We start from the raw sequence: 20,929 nt of genomic DNA on the forward strand, positions 1-20,929 counted from the left end.
TAATATGATTGTAGCATATGGAATTCTTTGGGGATGTGCATAATTTTACTCTCTAACTTGATGTTTTTCAATAGGCAGGTTGTAATTCCTTAGTTGGGTTGTGAAATCAGTTTGTTAAATTGAGCAACATGGAAAAAATGTAACCAGAGTAGTACAGGCATACCTTAGAGATAGTGCGTGTTCAGTTCCAGACCATCGCAGTAAAGTGAATATCACAATAAAGTGAGTCACACATTTCCCAGTGCATATAAAAGTTGTGTTTATACTACATTGTAGTCTATTAAGTGTGCAGTAGCATTATGTCTAAGAAAACAATGTACCTACTTTAATTTAAAAATACTTTATTGCTTAAAAAAATGCCAAAATAATTACAGTAGTTACATTGAAGAGCCCTGATCACAGATCACCATAACAAGTGTAATAATAATGAAACGCTTGATATTCCAAGAATTACCATATATACTAATATGTCTAAAATGGATAGCTAACAAGAGCCTGCTGTGTAAAAAAATAAAATTCAAAAATTCAAAAAAAAAAGAATTACCAAATTGTGACACAGAGACATAAAGTGAGCAAATGCTGTAGAAAAATTGTGCCAATAGACTTGCTCAATGCAGGGTTGCCACAAACCTTTAATTTGGAAAAAATGCAATATCTGCAAAGCACAGTGAAGCAAAACACAATAAAATGAGCTATGCCTGTAAAGCAGAATGAACACTCATATACCAATAATCAGCTTCAATAAATACCAGTTCACATCCAATCTTATTTTATCTATATTCCTACACACTTCTCTTTCATGTCATGTTGAAGCAAACCTTATATTTCATTTGTAGATTTTTCAGTAAGTTACTGATCAGCATTTTAAAAATTATGAAATAGAATTTGTTATTGAATACATACTGGGTCACAAGATAAAAGAAAGCCACTGATATTTTAAATTATCTCTTTTCAAGTAAGAAATGTTGGTCCTACTGTTGTGTATACGGGTTATTAATGTAAAGGATTATCTCGTGGAGGGAAGGTGTGTCTTTGCTGGAAGACCCCACCTAGTCTTCTTCCCCACTACAATAAGTGTATAGAATGTGTTCAGTTGCCCAAGAGCTAAGGGCTTAGTTTCAGCCTCTCCTTTCTGTTTCCTCTGGAGTCAAAACTTGAGAGGACTGAGTTATTTTGTAAAAAGGAAAAGAGACAAGGAAAAATAGCTGACACTTGCTGAGGACCTTCCCTGAGCCTGGCACTAAGGCGCTTAGTATACATTACCCTACTTAATGCTCACAGCACTATAACAGATAGAAAACATGAGGTATATAGAGATGCAAGTGACTTGGCCAAGACCCCAGCCCAGGTGCCTTGGCTCTGAGACCTACTCTTCCAGCACACCAGACTGCCTTTTGCATCCATGGCCTTAAAAGCAGCCCTTTGAGCCTAAGCATCAACAGAGATCAAACAGAGCAACCCCGGGCCCTAAGCAAGAATTAATGTTCTCAAAGAAAACCCTGATGCATCGCAGCTTCCTGAGAAGGTTCCTGGCCTTACTGTTTGCTAGCTGTGTGACTCTGGGTAACTCTCTTAACCTCTCTGATCCTCAGTGGACCAGCGTTGGGGAGCATCAGGTGCGTGAACAGCACTACTGAGGGGAGACGTAGCTGCCCAAACCTGACTCCCAGCCCACCTGAGGTCCAGCTCACCTAAGTTGCCCTCACAGGTGGCTCACAGGTTGCGGGCCTGGTGCTGCCACTGGCCCTCTGTGTGACCTTGGACAAATCCCTGGCTGTCCTGGGTGGGCCTCAGTTTCTCCCTGTGAATACTGATGAGTCTTGACGGCTCTGGACGGTAGTGGTCTTGCCCTGATTACTCAGGTCTGCTTGTGGGACACTGACGTCCTTGCCAGGCAGGGTGGTTGTGAGGATTAAAGATGATGGATATAAAGTCTTCATTCCTGTTATATGGCAGATACTCACCAAGTAAGAGCTGTCATGTCTGTGTTTAAGTACACAAAAAAGGAAAATATTTTAGGAACATGTCTATATAAGATTAAGGGAATAAACTTCAGTTATCTTGAAAGTTTATTGATACTAAATGTTCCCCCCTGATTCTGGATAAAATTATCACACACACTGTGTGTCCACTCTTCTCTTTTGTTTGCATTAACTCATTTAGTCCTCACGACAACCTTTGTGATAGGTGTTATTATTATCCTCATTTTACAGATGAGAAAGCTGAAGCACAGAGAGGTTAAGTAACTTGCCTGAAGTCGCAGGCAGCTATCAAGTGGTGAGGCCAAGATTCTAACCCAGGCAGACTGGCTCCAGAGCAAGGGAAAGAATAAAACCTGCTGTACCTTGGGATTGTTGTGAGATTCAAAATAAGCTAAGCTTTGGGAAAGTGACTCATAAATGCTGTGTGCATTCTAAGAGCTTGTGTAGCAGGCAGACTGGGGCTGGGGTTAAGATACAGACTCCAGTCTGGCTGCTTGGATTGAGTTCTAGCTCCTGCCACTTAACTAGCCTTTGTTATTTTGAGCAGATTGCTTAATCCTCTGCTTCACTTTCTCAACTAGAAAAATTGGGGTTGTAAAAGGACATACCTGATAGGATTATTTTGAGGATGAAATGAGTTGGTACATGTGAAGGGTTTAGAATAATGCTTAACAAAGTTCTAAGCAAATGATGGTGATGAAGATAAAGAAGAACATGATGATGAAGATGTCCAGATGTCAAAGAAAAAGAACAGGAAAGAAGCCTTGAAGTTTGAGAACCCTTGGATTGAATCCCAGTCCCTAATTTTTTTTTTTTTTTTTTTTTTTTTTTTTTGGCCATGACGCTTAGCTTGCGGGAATCTTAGTTCCCTGACCAGGGATTGAACCTGAACCCCCCAGCAGTGAAAGCACCAAGTCCTAACCACTGAACCGCCAGAGAATTGCCCCCAGTTCCTAATTCGATCTCAGGAACATTTCTAAACTTCTGACTCAAATATTCTCAAAACAAGAGTTTCCCAGATGAGAGGTAGTGTATGTAAAAGCCCTCAGCATGGTGCCTGCCACTGAGTAGAAACTTGATAAATATTAGGTCCTTCTTCATTCTCTCAACACTGAACATCTACTATGTGTAACAGTGGTGCTAGGCTCTGGAAGACACACATGTGAGACATTCTCTGTACCTCCAGATAGAAATCTGAAGAGTGAGACTAATATGGTCGTTGATAACCAATATAAGGATTAAAAAATATATAGTGCTAAATGCTCTGAGAGAAAAATGTAATTTCTGAAGAAGGAGGTAGTCCTCCACTGGGGAGATACAGGAGGGCTTTCTGTAGGAAGTGGTGTTGGTTGTGGGCTTGGAGGCTGGGTGGGACTTTAATTCCACCCAGGATTAGACTGGGCTCGGGGCCTATAGGAGACCAGGCTTCTGAGGCCCTGTGGTATTCATGCCTGTGAGCCTAGGAGGAAGTTGGCTATCTGCAGTGCCCAGTGCTGACAAACTGGGCAAAGCTCTGTGAGCTGAGGAGTTTGGGCCCATGGGTGCACTGTAACTGGAATTTCCAGATCTGGAAGCTCTAGCCTTGTGGTCAGATAGGCAGCATTCGCGGGCCCTTGTTGATCTGCCTAGAGCATGACATGAGTGCTCAGAGAGAGGGGGAAAGGTTGTATTTTCTCTGCTGCTTACCAAGGAAAAGTGAGAGAAACTGCCCAGATGATCCTTGAGGCTTCTGCCCTCTGCTTTGCCCAGGCCTCCCACTCATGCCCCGCCCACCTGCAAACTACAGGCAGGGTTGGGAGGGAGCCGCAGATGGGGCAGACAGATCTGGGTGTGAGGCTTGATCTCGGGGAAGTCAGTTAACCCCTCTGAACCTCAGTTTCATCCACTGTGAAATGGCGGTGAGTATTTAATAAGGTGAAATTAAATGAGAATTTGTGTAAAGCACCTGGCTTAGGGCTTGGCACATTACAATTAGTCACCATTTATTGACACGTGATTTGTGTTGCACAAGACCTAGGATACAGACCCAGCCCAAAAGGAGACAGCAATGGTCCCATTGCCACCCGTACCTGATCTGTGTTCAACCCCCATACTCCCTCACAGAGAGAAGTCTCCAGGGACCCCTGAATCCATCCTACACACTGGACCTCAGAGCGATCCTTCTCAAATACCTCCTCAAGGTGCTCCCTTGTTCTTTGCCTTTAGTTGAGCCTCCCATGGAAGCCTGCTAGACTGCACTGCCAGGGGCTAACCTTGCTCCAGAGCTGATTCTTCTACTTGTTAAAAAATAAAAAGTAAAAATGTACATGACCTAAGGCAAAATACGGGGTTTCAAAGAAAGTGTGAACTGGAGACAGTCTCATCCTCCTCTGTCTCCCGTTCTCCTCTGGGAATCAGAGGTCTGTGGACAGGGCCACGTCTCAGTGCCTCGCCTGGTCAGCAGCCTCCACTGCCAGGCCCAATCAGCTCCTTCCTGTCTGTCCTCCCCCTTGCCTGCCCCTCCTGCTCTGTGCCCTGCACTTGGGGGCAGTCCCAAGCCCCTGAGCCTATCCAGGTACAACCCTGGCAAGGCAGGCTCCGCACTTAGGCAGGTGAGAAAGGCATTGGTGACATCATCACCCATCGATACGGAGGACGGGCTCTATACTGGAAGTGGAGGGGCCTGGGGTCGGTCCTGATGCTGCCACTGGCCCTCTGTGTGACCTTGGACAAATCCCTGGCCTTCCTGGGTGGGCCTCAGTTTCTCCTTGTGTATACTGATGCGTCTCGACGGCTCTGGACGGTAGTGGTCTTGCTCTGGTTCCCCAGGTCCGCTCCCGGGACACCGACGTCATTGCCAGGCAGGGAGGCGCCCGGCCGCGGCGGGGAGGAGCCACGGGTCCCGCCCCGCCCAACCCGTCCAGGTGCTGCCGCCGGAGCCGCCGCTACCGCCACAGCCGCCACGAGGGGCCGCCCGCGCCTCCATCCAAGTCCGGCCCGTGTCCATGGCCTTTCTGACCGCCTGGAAGCGGGCGGTCTCCGGGGAAAGCGACCGCAGGTACCGGGCGGGGGCGGGGACTCGGCGGGAGGCACTGATGGGACTGAGGGGCGACTGGAGAACAGCCGACGGGAGGGGCAGCTGACGGAACACAGCCCGAGACAGCAGTGTGCGGGCTGCTGGCCGCGGGGTAACGGCCGAAGGGCCCGGGGAGAGAGGCAGCCCAGCCCCTCTCACCCCAGCCCCCCCACGTATCCCTTGCTCGCGTGTTATGGCCCCCAGCAGGGCTGGGCCTGGGGGTGAAGAGATACGCCCCCAACACCCCGGTCCCACCCGAGCCCTGCTTCCTGTGAAGCTCACAACCTGTGAGCCACCTGTGAGGGCAACTCAGGTGAGCTGGACCTCGGGCGGGCTGGGAGTCAGGTTTGGGCAGCTACGTCTCCGTCTCGCCTTAGCAGTGTTGCTCACGCACCTGATCTTCCCCAGCGTTGTATGAGCAGAGATAGGGGTACGTGTGCCCAGACAGGTGAGAGCAGATACACTATCCCCCGCCAGGGGTTGTCCACATCTGGGGGCAGCAGTGTGGAGGGAAATCCTGCGTCCCAGTGCCTGTCCATGGTGGAACTGTGTGCACCACAGCTTCTCCAAGGTCAACCCTTCAGGGATGTGTCATTGCCTCCTGTGTGTCACCTCCAACTCCCAGCTGTCCCCACCTCCTGGGTGAGTTGGTTTCTCCAGATGTGTTCTCATGAGAAAGGGGAGAGGGGACAGCCCTGACCTCTCTTCTGAGCTGTGACCCCCAATTTCTTTCCTTTATATATTTAAAGTTCACTCTGCTACTCCCTGGAGAAGGGCAATCTAACTGCCTTCCCAACACCTCCATCTGACTGTCACATGGGCACATCAAACTCGGCAAGCCCCAAATCAAACTTCACATCTTCACCCCCAAACCTGTTCCTCCTCCTGTGTCCCCATGGCATAGTCATCCACCCAGTTGCCCAAGCCTGGAACCTGGGAGTCATCCCTCTCACCTCCCTCCCTCTCCTCCACCCTGGTCTCCAAGTTCTGCTGATTTTATCTTTTTGATGTCTCTCAAAGCTGTTCATTCCCCCTGGACTATTGTAACAGCCCCTAACTTTTCCATTTCCTCCAGTCTTCCCCTTTCCATGCATCCTTCAGACTTGTCTTTTCTAAAGCACAAACCAGACCATGTCATTTTTCTGCTTTAAAGTTCTTCTATGGCTCTCTATCACAGAGGTGAAAGGTCAAGGCTCTCCAGGGGAGAAGCTGTGACCTGCCCAGCCCCGCTTCCCATCACTCTCTGACCCTCACTCTGGTCTGGCTTTGTAGGGCTCTCACAACTGTGCTGGGCTGCTCAGGGCTACTTCTGCCTGGAATGCCATCCTCTACTCCTGACATTCACCCTATAAGATTCAACTTTAGGTGACATCTTTTGTTATTAAAAAAATTTTATTTTGACTTTTAAAATAAACTTTTAATTCAAGGGTAGCACATATAGAGAAAAGTGCACACATTGTAAGTATACAGCTCAATGACTCTTCACAAAGTAACCAGCACCCATGTAACCAGCACCCAGATTAAGACACAGACTATTACCAGCCCCCAGAGTCTCCCTTGTGCCCCACCCAGCTGCAAGCCCCCAAAGGTAACTATTGATACTATCCTGACTTCTAATACCATAGGTTTGATTTGTCTGGGGTTTTTTGTTTTTGTGGGGTTTTTGTTTGTGTGTTTGTTTTAATTGAAGTATAGTTGATTTACAATGTTGTATTAATCAGCAAAGTGATTCAGTTATCCATATGTGTGTGTATATATATATTCTTTTTCAGATTCTTTTCCCTTATAGGTTATTATAAGATACTGAATATAGTTTCCTATGCTATACAATAGGACCTTGTTGTTTATTTTATATACAGTAGTTTGTATCTGCTAATCCCAAACTCTGAATTTATCCTTCCCCCACCCCCTTTCCCCTTTGGTAACCATAAGTTTGTTTTCTATGTCTGTGAATCTATTTCTGTTTTGTAAATAAGTTCACTTGTATCATATTTTAGATTCCACATATAAGTGATATTATATGGTATTTGTCTTTCTCTGTCTTACTTTAGGTGACCTCTTTTAGAGAAACTTTCTGAGCCCACCCTGAGTCAGGCTCAGAGGCTTTCTGGGCTCCAGCATCTTTGCTTCCCTCTCATGGCTCTCATTCAGTTTTTCAGCAAACATTCTTGGGCACGTACCATGTTCCAGGCATCGTACTAGGTAGTGTGGATATGGTGTTACTTATGACATACAAGCCCCTGCTCTCAGGAGACCACGTTCTAGTGGGAAAGACAGATTAAACAACTAGGCAAATAAATAAGTAAACACCAGAAACAGATGCTGTGTAAGGCTTAAAATAGAGCCATGTGATAGACAGTAAAATCCATCTTTCCCAGAGCATTCCCTGCAGTGAGGATAGCTCCTGTCAAAGCCTGAGATGTGTCTGAGGAGCAGAAAGGTGTGTGTGTTGTTGAGGATCCCTGCCTGTTGGGATCCAGGGGGCAGGCTGCCCAGAAGAGGGCCGAGTTTGGATTTCATTGTGTGGTGGGAGCCACTAGAGGGCGTTAAAGAGGGGACTCATATTTAAAGATGATCCAGCTACCCCATGGAGAAAGGATTTTAACGCTGGGGCGTGGTCACCCCTTTCTGTCTCCCCACTACATATGGAGAGGGGATGGGGTTCATCTGCCCCCATGTCCCCGAAGCCCAGCACAGAATGCTTCGGTTTTGATGAGAACCTGGGGGGATGATTTCTGAGGAGGGTGAGATCACAGTTGGGGTGCTGAGGAGCGGCTGGGTTTACATGGATTTCTTGCCTGCCTGCCCTCCTGTAAGAACCCAGCTGTGCTCTGTCCTGCAGGCACCCTGCGTGCTGCAGTGTAGTTGAGGGCCTGAACACATGTACCTTTCTACTTCAGCTGGAACTTGCTGGACACAAATACTCAGAGAATTCTGACTCCCAGTCGCCCTCACAAGATCTCACACCTGGGGCAACAAACCAGGTCTCCTTTCTCTCAGCTCGGGACCTGTGACTTCTCCACCCTCAGGCCTCACCCACCACGCTGCCTGTCTCCCAAAGCCTGGCTGAGGGGTGAAGGGCTTGGGAGGGTGCTCGGCCCCTGCTCTGCCACTTACATACTGGCTCTATGACCCTGATTCAGTCGCCTGGCCCATGTGAGCCTTAGTTTACTCAGCTATAAAATAGTAGCTACTTACCAAGTGGCGGAAGACCTGGTGAAGCCACACTGGTAAAGGACCTAACAAAAAGCCACCGAGCATATTCAGTGACCAGTAAATGTGAATTCACTGGTACGAGGGAATCTTCCTTCTGAGGTATTTGCATTGAACAGAGGGGATTCAGAATGGTTTGGGAGCCAATGGTGGGATTCCAGGCACCAGGACTGGGTAGCCAGGGACTGTTAGGAGAGGGAAATGATGCCTGTGCATCTTAAGATGGGGATGGCCACCTACTCGGCCTACAAACAGGGTCCCTTCCCAGTCATACCAGTAGCCCCTGCCCCCACCCCATGGCTGCTCCCATAAGAGACAGCACCAGGATCAGAGGGGCAAGTGTAGGCAGGCAGAACGCTTTTTTAAAATAAATTAATTCATTTCTTTATTTATTTTGGCTGTGTTGGGTCTTCGTTGCTGCGCGCAGGCTTTCTCTAGTTGCGGTGAGCGGGGGCTGCTCTTCGTTGCGGTGCGCGGGCTTCTCACTGTGGTGGCTTCTCTTGTTGCCGAGCACAGGCTCTAAGTGAGTGGGCTTCAGTATCTGTGGCACGCAGTCTCAGTAGTTGTGGCTCGCAGGCTCTAGAGCGCAGGCTCAGTAGTTGTGGCGCACGGGCTTAGTTGCTCCGCGGCATGTGGGATCTTCCCAGACCGGGGCTGGAACCCATGTCCCCTGCGTTGGCAGGTGGATTCTCAACCACTGCACCACCAGGGAAGTCCAGGCAGAACGCTTTTGAGAGAGTGATTCAGTGGTAGAGCTTGTAGGAGGGAGGGGCCGCCCCAAGAATGGAGGGGCCCTGCTGAAGAGGCTGGGGGCCTGCTGGGCTGTTGTTGGAAGATTTCTTGCTCTTGGTTTGAGTCTGAGCTCAAGGAGCTCTCAGATGCCTCCAGGTAGGGAGTTTCGAATTTGGTGACTGGAATCCTTGGGCAGCTATGGGGTCCCTTCCTTGGGACTGGATGTGGACTCAAGGCCAGTGCTGAGTTTTCACCTCAGATCCTGTGAGCTGAGGCATCTGTGATCACCAGACTCATGATTTAAAATTCCAAATGTCTATGATGTTGAAGCTACTGACCCCAGGATTCTGATTTACCCCCTGTTGCTGAGGGCAGCTGCATGGAGTAGGAGAGGGCTCTGGTGTGGGAGGCACAATGTGGTCCCTCAGATCCTCAACCCCTGGTGAGGATACCATGGAAAAACTCCAAGTAATCTTTGTCCCCCTTTGTCAGTTATGGAGGGATTCTGACTTGGGGTATTTTTGGTCCTTTCTTGAGGTCAATGGAAAATAGATTATTTAGGGTGCAATTTCAGTTCTGCCAGCATGCCACATTTCCTGAAATCTCTTCAATCTGTAGCTCTAGTTGCTTGAGTTGCTTTGTCCTTCCCCTGAAAATTTCTGCCTCTCAGCTCAGTTTCTGTCTGCGGTCAGCTCCATTCTCTCCTAATGCTCACCTACTTCTCTACTCAATGCAAGACAGGGATGCCAGCCGTTTCCAAGCTCACGTCCTGGGACAGTAAGACAAAGCAGTGGAAAGTCCTCTGGAGCCACACAGGTTGATTTTGAACCCTGACTCCGGGCCTTTCTACCAGTGTGACCTTGGACAGGTTGTTTAAGTTCTCTGCGCCTCAGTTTCTTCATCTGTAAAGTGAGGGTAATGGTAGGACTTGCCTCACAGGGTTGTTGTGAGGACTGCATGAATTAGTTTATGCAAAGCACAGAGGACCGTCCTTGACACATAGTCGGTGCTATACCCAAGAGTGTTACTGATTATTATGATTAGTCTCCCCAGGCCAGGAGAGAAAGGGGCTTCTCCACCAGCTCTAATATGAAAAAGCTCAGGGAAGTATTCCAATTGGCTCTTCTTTAACCAACCACTGTGTCCTGAGAGGTGGGGTCAAGGAAGAGAACGCACCTTCCGTTCAGCCACTGGGGCAGGAGAGGAGAGGAGGAGAAACAGTTCTCTAAAAACAAGTGGGTGGCAGGGAAGGGTTCAGGGCGGGGAGGGTTGTAGCATCCATGTTGGCCACATGGCAGGCCTTAAAATAAAGCCATAGTTTCATGAAGTACCCAAATTATGATTTCCTTGGAGCACCGCTGACCATCTGTCTCAGTCTTCCAGCTGTTGTTGACCCCCTGGGAGCTGGGAACTAGTCCCTTATGAACCCTGCTTGGGACCTGTGCCATGCACCACCCCCTGCGATTGTGGCTTTGCCAGCCCTAGTCCCATTCTCTCCATGACTACCACCACCTCCCTGGCCTGGAGAGGGTGTAGGCTCTTTGCTTTATCACCCCATCCCAAGGGTGGGACAGACCTTTCCCCTAATTCCCTACCACTTGACTAGGACCAGGCTGTAACTTTTAAGGCCACCTTGGGATGCAAGGAATGAGCAACTGAGTTTTATGATTCTGTGGCTTCTCTCCAAGCCCCTCAACCATCCTGGAAGGAGCCTTCCTGCAGAACTTCTACTTCTGGGAGGGCCCAATGTATGTCTTCCAGCATCTTCCCTCCCGAGAGAGGAGGAAATTTCTGCCTTAACCAAGACAACCAAGCCTTCCTTTCCTTTCTCAAGATCAGCCCTTTCCCAGGTGAACGGCAGTGCAGAAATCTACTGCTTTCAGGTAAAATCCTTTGCCCAGCCTACTAACTGGCTGGTTATATTATAACCCAGACAATTATATTAGGAATTATGACAGTGGGTGGGACATCAGGCACCCATCCAGGTAGACCTGGGTCTGGTCTATTCCTCTTTTTTTTTTTAGATGTTGGGGATAGGAGTTTATTAATTAATTTATTTATTTTTGCTGTGTTGCGTCTTCGTTTCTGTGCGAGGGCTTTCTCTAGTTGTGGCAAGTGGGGGTCACTCTTCATCGCGGTGCGCGAGCCTCTCACTGTCGCGGCCTCTCTTGTTGCGGAGCACAGGCTCCAGACGTGCAGGCTCAGTAGTTGTGGCTCACGGGCCTAGTTGCTCCGCGGCATGTGGGATCCTCCCAGACCAGGGCTCGAACCCGTGTTCCCTGCATTAGCAGGCAGATTCTCAACCACTGCGCCACCAGAGAAGCCCTGGTCTATTCCTTTTGATTTCCTTTTTCCCCCATCAGACAAAGTTTGTCCGTGCATGTTCCCTCCCACAGCCTCAGGTGTTCCCCTTACCCCCTCGCGGAGTTGCCCTACAATACCCACCCCCTGTAAAAATTCATCTCCAGCTAAGAAACAGCCTCCCCCAGATAGAGCATCCAAGTGTCAGATTGAAGTAACTCTGCTCTCTTTCCAAGAAAATTGCTGGGTGGGTACTTCCTTTATATCAGTGACTGAAGGGCACACCCAAGCACTGTCCCTGAGTGCAGGCCAGGCCACTCAAAGGGGGATGGCGGCTCCCCAGGCTCTGAGGACAGCACTGCACTCAAATCGTCACCGTTCTCCACCTGCACTTGCCCCTGCTCCCTCCAGCCACAGCTTCTCTCCCCGACACCCTCTTAACTAGGCCCCTGCCTCCAGAAGACCTTGTGCCCTTCAACTCTGCTGCCTCAGTGATCTGTAATAACAGCGAGATCTGCCCTTGGCTGTGCCCTGACTTGACATGCATCATCATCTTCGACGCACAACTCTGACCGGGAGCCCTGTTGTCTCCAATTCTAATAGATGAGGAAATTGAAGCCTCCTCATACTTTCTCAAATGCATAGACATTGGGGTTTTCTTTTTAGTACTGGATGTGTAATTTTGTATTCTGCTTTTCTCATATTTTTCCACCTTTTCAAAAACTCATTCATGCAATAAATATTTATTGAGCACCTACTGTGTGCCAGGCACTGTTCTGGGCACTGAAAATATGTTAGAGAACAAAACTGGAAAAAAAACCGAAAACAAACTCTTCTCTTGTGGAGTGTAGAATTTAGTAGGGAGAGACAGAGACTAAACGAATAAGCAAAATATACAGAATGTCAGATAACAAGTGCTATGGAAAAAATAATGCAGGGCAAAGGAATTGGGAGAATGAGTGTGATGGTTCCATTTTAAACAGAATGGTCAGGGAAGGCCTCACAGAGAAGGTAACATTTGAGCTAAGTCCTGAAGGAGGTGAGGGACTAATCATGTGAATATCTGCAGGAAGAGCATTCCAGGCACAGGGAACAGGAAGTGCAAAGGCACGCTCCTGAGGTGGGAGTGTGCCTGACATATTTGGAGAAGAGCAAGGAGGCCAGTGTGGCTGAATAAGAGAGTAAAGGGAGATGATATCAGAGAGAGAGATGGGGGTGCAGGGCACCCAGGCCTGGTGGCCAAGCGAAGACTTTAACTTTTGCACTGAGCACGATGGGAAGCCAGTGCAGAGGTGTGAACAGGAGCGTGACATGATCTGATCAAGTGGGTCTGGTGCTGTGTAGAGAGTAGACAATAAGGGGACAAGGGTAAGAGCAGAGAAAACAATTAGGAGACAATGCAGTAATCCAGGCAAATAACTTCTCTATAAATTTAATATCTGCAGAATAGTTCACCCTACAAATTCACTATAATTCACTGAACTAATTCCTTATTTTTTAAAATATATATTTATTTATTTTTGGCTGTGTTGGGTCTTTGTTGCTGCACACGGGCTTTCTCTAGTTGCGGTGAGCGGGGGCTACTCGTCATTGTGGTGCACAGGCTTCTAATTGCAGTGGCTTCTCTTGTTACGGAGCACAGGCTCTAGGTGCGCGGGCTTCAGTAGTTGTGGCTCGCAGGCTCTAGAGTGCAGGCTCAGTAGTTGTGGCACATGGGGACCAGGGCTCGAACCCGTGTCCCCTGCACTGGCAGGCGGATTCTCAACCACTGCGCCACCAGGGAAGTCCCTGAACTAATTCCTTATTGATGGGCATTTAGGTTATTTCCAGCTGTATATTATAGGAAACACTATGATGAACATCAATGTACAATAAATCTTTGTGTCTGATTATTTCTTAAGACATGTTTGCTACCCAGGTGTTACTGGTCATCTTTCTGAGGCTTTCAGCCCCTAATTCCAGTTGCCCTTCAGAAAGACAGTGCCACTTTCTACTCCCACCAGCAGTGAGTGAGGTAGCACATTTGCCCTGAGGGCATGTAGTAGGTGTCCAATGGATGCTGCTCTGTCCTTCTGGACCTGGCCAGGTCTGGGTGCACATCATAGGGGAAATGCCTCTTCTCTGGACAGCCTTGCATAGTTCCAAAGCTCTTTTGGGTCCATTTGCTTATTTAATGCTCACGACAGTCTTGTTATCCCTGCTTTATGGGTGAGGAAACTAAAGCTCAAAGAATAATGATAAGGCCCCATTCCAAGAGCTTTATGTATTTTATCTCATTTAATCCTTACAGCAACCCAGTGAGGTTGGTGCGATCAACATCTCCATTTCAGAGATGCAGTGCAGGGTGTCAGAGGTGGGGTATAAGCCCTGGCTTGCAAACCTGCTCTCTGAACCATTCCCTGCCCTGCCTCGAGCTAGTAGGATGACTGACTTGCTTGGGGCTGCGGAGCAAGGACATGGTGGGGCAGGAGTCCAGCCAGATCTTCCTGGTCCTGCAGCCCAAGTTTTAACCTCTGACGGGATGCCACTCGATGCCAGAAACCCTTCATTAGCGTTCTGTATCCTCTTTTCACTCAGAATTGTTCTTGGTCCTTTGTGCCTGACTGGAGGCTCCTTTCTTGGACCCACCCTTGGCAGCTCCTGGAGACCAGACTTTCATAAAAGAGCTCAGATCCCAGAACTGAGAACATCAGAGCAGGGAGGGTCCTTGACTTCCTGGTGCAATCTTCTCTCCCTTTTATATTTGGTGGGGAGAGAGAAACTAAGGGCCAGAGTGAGGCAGTAACTTGTCTGAGGTTCACAGCTAGTAGGGGCCAGAGTCCTTGAGGAGGAAGGGGGCCGGCCCAAGGAGCAGGCCTCGTGCTCCCTAAGGGCCTCTCTCCAGGGAATATTGAAGAACTGTGACTGGTTCAGCCCTCTTCCAGGGCCCTTTGTGGATGGGCCTGTTTACTTGTGAATTATTAACGAGCCCAAGCCTGTAGCCTGCTGGGTGGGGCTCACTCACTTTAAGAAAACCTGCTTTACAGCCACTGGGAGGGCTCTAGGGTCTGAGGTGGATAGTTCTGGGCTTTAGAGACAGTGGGGGTGGGGCTAGGGGGTGGAGGCTTTCTCCAGGGAGAGGTCTGGAGAAAGGCACTGAGAATAGGGAAGGGGACAAGGGGTCACCCAAGTAATGCTCAATAAGCATTACTACCAGCACCCCTGAGAGGTTGGCACTATTATCCCAGGTTTACAGATGGAAGACTGAGATTCAGAGAGGAGAACTGACTTCACAGCTTAAGCTCCTTCTACGATGGCATCACTTTTCACATGCTCACACCCCTATTTCTGTGACACACACACACACACACACACACATTTCCACACATTTTCTCTACAGGATAGAATTGAGACCTGGTTTAAGATATGGCTAGACCTGAGTCCAAGTCACACTTGGTCCAAGCCTCAGTCTTCTCATCTGTAGGATGGGAGATAAAGCTACTATGGAGCTTTCTGGAGCATTCTGAGGAGGTTTCACTAAACAGATACTTATTGAAGACCTTCTTCTTTTTTTTTTAATTTTTTTAAATTTGGCCACGCTATGCAGCTTTCGGGATCTTAGTTTCCTGACCAGAGATCAAACCCGGGCCCCGACAGTGAAAGCACCAAGTCTTAACCACTGGACCACCAGGGAATTTCCTGAAGGCTTTTTTAAGCTGAGAGATGGTATTAGTGAAAACAGTCTATATTGAGACGTCTCAGGGCCACTGAGAAGTGCAGTGAGCCCAGTGGTTTGTTCTTACAGGCTGGGGAGAAGATGAGAGAGGAAAACAGGCCTTGCATCTCCCAGGCACCAAGCACCAGAAAAAAAGGTCCCCTGGCAGGGGAGGAGGGAACCCAGGACTCAGGATGCTCTCCTGGTCCCCTGGGAATGAGCAGGTGACCTGAGCAGGGTCACTGGGGTTGGGAGGCAGAAATAATGGTGACTCACAGGCTCCCCAGGGTTGGGGCTAGGAAGGAGCTCTTGGGAGCCGGGAACTACCCAGGTGGAACCCTCAGGAGGGGTGGGCCACTCTGATGCTCTGACTCACCAGGCGAGTGGCCCCAGCATCACTGCCACCGTTGTGGCATGGGCAGAGTTCCAGCTCTGAAGGCAAAGCGGAGCCTCAGTTTTCCTCTGTAGAAGGGGGAGAATAATAGCATCTACCTTGGCACTGTCACCACCATCGTCAGGGCACTTATGTAACACCATAAGCGCATGCTAGGCACCATTCTGGGCGTTTTACACATAATGCTGAATCCTCACAATGACCCTTTGAAGCAGGCAGTACTTCCATCTTACTGATGAGGAAACTGAGGCTCAGAGAGGTGGTTAAAAGTGTGCATTAAACGAGATAATCCACGTTACATACTTAACACGTGTGGCACATAATAAGCCTTCGATGAATATCAGTCATTATTATAATCATTACCTCAGAGGAAAATGGTAAAGTGCTAGGCTCAGTGTTAAAGTTTTTGGTGATTAGTTAGGCACTTATACAGAGATGTCAGACCAGGCCCTACCCTCCAGAAGGTCCCAGTCTGATGGCAGAGACAGTCACATACAAACCTCACTCCACCCCCACCATACACAGATGGTGTTCACCCAGGGTGATAGGGGAGGTCAAAGTGGGTTAGAGCAGTGTGTGCCCAGGAAGCCCCTGACCCATCTAGGGAGGAAGGGCTTCCTGGAAGAGGAGGCATCTGAACTGAAACCTGCAGGGTGAGTAGGAGCTTTCGCACAGGGCAGGATTTTAATAAATGTTGGTCAAATACAGTAAAGATTTACTTTGAAGCTAATGTAGCATAAACCTTCAGAACTCCTTACTCACCTGGCCCCTCCCAAGGCTCTGGGAGGACCCTGGCAATTTTATATTGGTAAATTTGTTTTTTTTTTTTAAAAAAGAAGCCTTTCAATTGTACGATTTTGGATCATCCCTTGGTTAAATGAATGAATAATATGTGACAAGGAAGAAGGTGTGTTCCAGGCAGAGGGAACAGTATGTGCAAATGCCTAGAGACCTGAAAGTGCCTGGCATGTGATAAGACCCCCCAACCCCCCACCGCCAGCCTCCTCACCCAGGCTCCTCTTTACACACAGTGCTGGTCTTCTCACCAGCTTCACGAACTCCAGCTGTCCTCAGTGTACCTTTGCCCACTTCCATGCTTTTTCATCCATGTACCCATCTGGTACATCCTTTCTACAACTTCATTGTGTATAAATAATACAAACTTCAAGGCTCAACTCTGTCCACCTTCTCCAGGAAGCCCCCAGCCTATATAGCACTCTCCCTTATCTGGACTTCTGTAGATGACAGTGGATGTTATCATAGCCCACTCCTTGTAGTTAATTATCTTTTCCATGCTTATGTCAGAATCCCAGAGGTGGGATAACCCTTTCTAGTGAGCACCTGGCTCTGCTCACATATGGACAGCATAAGAACTCACTACCTTTCTAGACAACCTGTTTAGATTTAAACAGTAATCCCCTAAACCTCTCCCCTCTGCCACCAGGCCCAATCTGCCTGGCTCTCCCAGGACCTAGTCCAAGCCCTCTTTCTATCATGGCTGCTTCTACAGACTCCTCCTGTTTCCTTTTCTAACATCCTGGAGCTCAGGGCAGATCCAGGGGTGCTGGAGTCCCTCCTCCTTCTGTCCCCTGCCTTTGTGAAGGGACAGCTCTAATGGCAGCCACGTGCTCTGATGAGTCATGATTAAGAGTGCTCTGATGAGTCATGATTAAGAGCATCTGGGGCCTGGACGTGGTAGCTGGTTAACTCTTCATGGGCCAGTGGCTCTTCTGCCAGGAGACCAGGTCGGCTTCAACCCTGGTCCTAGACATATACCTTAGGGCTGGGCACACAGTAGGCATCTGAGGAGTGTTATGGGTGACCCCACATAGGCCCTGGGGATTCAGGGGAGAGGGGACCCAGAAGGCAAGGGTGTGCACTTTGGAGTCAGGAGGGTTGAGTTCCAATCACGACTTGCCGTTTTTTAGGTGAGTGGCCTTGGGCAAGTCACGTGAACTCTGTACCTTAGTTTCCCCATCTGTAAAATGGCAGCTATGGGGACTATTTGAGGAGGCGAGTGTGAACTGCTGGCTAGCAGCGAGTGCTAAACCGCGTTATTTTCTGCCTTCTGGTCTCCTGCAAACACAGTCAAGCTGTGGACAAGTGGGTGGGATTAAAATCCAAGCCTGACTCTGGAGGCCATGTCTTTCTTTGCATGAATGCCCCGACCGATGCAGTAGGATGATGAAGGGCTTGGGTCGGCGGCGGTGAGAGTGGCAGGGAGGTGGCCCTCAGGCCTAGGAGAACTTCCCGGGACCACACTGGTGGGGCTCCTTAGGAAGGAGCGAGCCCCCGCTCTCGGGGGCATGGGCTGGGCAGACCTTGGGCGCCCAGGGGTCTTACCCGTCAAAGCGGAGGTGGGGCGGGGGCGCCTTCCGCTGGCGGGCAGGCCCCAAGCAGCCCCCGCCCGCTGCTGGGCCCGCGTCTGCGGTCGGCCTCGGGCGGGCGGCGGCCTGGCCCCACTGCGCAGGTGGGCAGACCGAGGCCCGGCCCTGCCCCGCCGCCTTCCCCGCCCCCGGCGCTCCCCTCCCCGGCCGGCGCGTCCGCGGCTCGGCGGCACAGCGCCCGCTCGGGGTTCCGGCGGCAGCACCTGGGCCGCGGCTGGCGTCCGCGGGGGCACGCTGTCCGCCCCCCTCGGCGATGACCACGGCCGGCTCCCCGGGCGCCGTGCCGGCAGGGTAAGTGCGCTGAGGAGCGGCCCCGGAGGGCGCGGGCGGGGCGGGGCGGGGGGCGGCGCCGGGCCTGGCCTCCCGCGAGGCCCGCACTGCGGCTTCCAGCCTCTGCGGGGCGGCACTGCGACCCCCGCCCCTCCCGGCCTCCGGGTGCTGCAGCCGCCACCTTCGGAGAGCGGGGAGGGGGCTGCGCGGGGACGGTGGAGGCCCTGGGCACCCTGGGTCGGTCGGTCACTACCCGCTGGGTCCCAACTTTGTTAGGAAGCTGTGGCCACAGCCGGGTCAGAGCCTCCTTCCTCCGCTCGTGGCGTTTACATATCCACACCTGTGGGTGGGCTCTTATTGTCACTTCCGAAACAGGTGAGGAAACTGAGCAGTAGCTCTTAAATGACTTGTCTTAGGTCTCCCAGGAGGTGAGAAGTGGGCCTGGGATTTGAACCCAGCGATGCCAGACAGTACTTCATGTTCGGGGATATTCGGAGGAGTTAAAAGACTAAGATAGGAACTGGCCCGGCCCACCGGGCACAACCGGAACACGGGTAGTAAAGGTGGGTGTTGTCACTTTCAACGTGGCACTTCTGCTCATCCCCACCTCACCCCGTTGAGGAACCCTGTAGGACCCCTACACCGCCCTTGTAGCAGTGACAGCTGCCAGCTGCTGGGAGACCTGGAGCAACTCTGCCATTCCTGGACCCCCGTGGATAGGGGCTGGGAGCCCTGCTGCTGGGAGCCGGCACTGCTAGGAGGTTGCTGGGTGGAGATCCTGCGCAGGTGAGCTGGGAGGGCTGCCGTTCTGCCTGGAGCCTCACCACCAGGGACAATATTTGCCTAGGGCCTCAGGGCTAACACATGAACAGGGAGGTGACTCGGCTGGTGCCAGCTGTCAGCTGGAGGCCTCCACAGGGCCTGTGTGTGTCCCAGGCTGAGGGCTTGGAAGTTGGGTGGCCGGTGGACACCCTGGCCTGGGAGAGGGTTGCCTGGTGAGTCAGGCAGTGTTTTGTATGACATCGACCAAGTCCTTTATCCTCCCTAGACTTCTGGTCTCTCCTTTGGAAAATACAGGGAGGCTGGGCTGGCTGCTCCCTTCCTTCTCTGGGCTGGTCTTTGTAAATCTGGAAGCTGGTTAAATCCCTTCTGCCCAGTCCTGAGCACCACCCCATTGGGCCCAGAAAAAGGGTTTCCAGGAGAGAAGGCAGGCATGGAGCAGGGCACCTATTAAAGAATCCTGAACTCCCAGACTAGACCCCTCATTCATCCTTCTTCCTTGCACACTCACATCCCTGACTGAGTCCTCTCTACAACCCAGGGCTCCTCTGGCCCCTCCTTGGGCCTCCAGGGCAATGAGCCTGCCCTTCTAGCACTGGCAGGTCGTCCTCACACTAAACCATACCCACCCACCTACGTGCCCTCCAGGTCCATCTGTCCCTAGCCCTGTTCAGTGCCATTCTGGTGGGGTCTGAGCAGAGCAGGAGCAAAGCAGTTCCACCTTCACCATAGACACTCATTCAGTCAGTCAACAAACACTCCCAGGCCTGCTCTGGGCCCAGCCCCATGTGTGAGGCTCAGTGGTGAAAAGACCAACATTTAAATCTCCTCCACTTTAAAAATTATGAAATATTTTCAGCCTTCAGAAGAATATCACAAATAATAAAATGAACTCCATGCCCTTGCCAGCAAGCTTTTTCAGATGTTAACATTGTGCCCTGTTTATTTCATATTCTTTGTAAGACATAAAGCATCCCTGTGGACCAGCCCACCCTTCCCCCTACAGAGATAGTCACCATCCTGAATTTTGGTTTTATCATTTCTCTGTCTGTTTTTATTCTTTTGCTGAGTATGTATAAGCCTAAAAAATGCATAGCTCTTTAAACTTTTTCTGTAAATGGAGTCATATAGCACAAATCATTCTGCAGCTTGCTTTTTCTCACTCAGCTTCAGGTTACTGAGATTTAGCTCTCTTGATCCTTGAAGCCCTGGTCCCCACTTGCCTTGAAGTATGATATGCCACCTGATGTAGAGACCATCATTTATTTATTTATCCAGCCTTCTTGGTGGACACTGAGGTGGTTCCCAGTGTCTTGTTATTCAAACATTGAATATTCTTGAATGATTGTCCTTTGCACATATGTGAGCGTTCTTCCATGTTGCCAGGTAGGAGTGGAATTGCTGGGATTTTACAGGATATGTGCGCTCAATCTTTTAAAGTTACTTAGTTTCATTATAAAAGTGGTGCCGCTCGGTAAAAGAAATGATGGAAATACATAATCTTAGGGAAAAAAATGTGCTAATGTTTCCCGAATACTTCCTATTGTGCTTTCCACTGTCTCAGTCATTCTTCCCAGCAACCCTGGGAGGTAGGTCATTCCCATTTCATTGATGAGGAAACTGAGGCTCATAGAGGTTAAAGAACCTTCCCACGTTTCTCCAACAAGTGATTGCTGAGCTGCAGCTTGAGTCCAGGGTTGTCTGCTTTCAAAACTCCACGCTACCTAGGCCACACCACGTCACTCCCTGCCACGTGGTACTCGCGTTATGCACAGCTAAGCGGGACTCTGGGAGCAGAGTCACAATCGTATTTGCAATTTAGAAAGGTCACTGTGGATGTGACAGATCCCCACGGACAGGTTGCCTTACCCCCTGAGCCAGAAGTTCCCCCCGAATGCTGGAAGGAAGTAAAAGCCAGCTCTGATTCCAGTCAGCTCTCTGAGTGACTGCCTCGCCCTGCCTCCACTGCCCCACCCATCTCACCCTGACTGGGATCCGGGTAGGAGGGCTTCCTGTCTCCAGCGGAGAAGAGGGTCCCCCAGCTCTGCCCATCAGACACTGAGGTAGTGGTTTACAGGCAGACCACCGTGGGGAGGTGGGAGGAAAGGGGAGTGGGGTGGC

At 50.1% G+C, this 20,929-nt stretch overlaps 1 protein-coding gene across 9 annotated transcripts in view; it reads left to right on the plus strand.

Annotated features, from left to right (window-relative positions):
- The first annotated feature begins 4,891 nt into the window (after positions 1-4,891).
- The window catches only part of TTC39A (tetratricopeptide repeat domain 39A), a 59,005-nt gene continuing 42,967 nt past the window's right edge, over positions 4,892-20,929 (plus strand). For 5 of the 9 annotated variants that reach the window (XM_027108581.1, XM_027108586.1, XM_027108591.1 and 2 more), the window contains exon 1: positions 4,892-5,019. In XM_027108581.1, coding sequence (XP_026964382.1) covers positions 4,967-5,019 — 53 coding nt within the window. In that variant the 5' untranslated portion in view covers positions 4,892-4,966. Of the gene's footprint in view, positions 5,020-5,046; positions 5,351-17,920; positions 18,050-18,222; positions 18,592-20,929 lie in introns of those variants that run through there. The other 4 variants (XM_027108585.1, XM_027108584.1, XM_027108582.1 and 1 more) reach the window with 4 other exon arrangements.

Source organism: Aethalodelphis obliquidens, unplaced genomic scaffold (assembly GCF_003676395.1).
Source record: "Aethalodelphis obliquidens isolate GAN/ISIS:26980383/991018 unplaced genomic scaffold, ASM367639v1 scaffold9, whole genome shotgun sequence".
In the NCBI taxonomy this organism is placed as follows: Eukaryota; Metazoa; Chordata; class Mammalia; order Artiodactyla; family Delphinidae; genus Aethalodelphis; species Aethalodelphis obliquidens.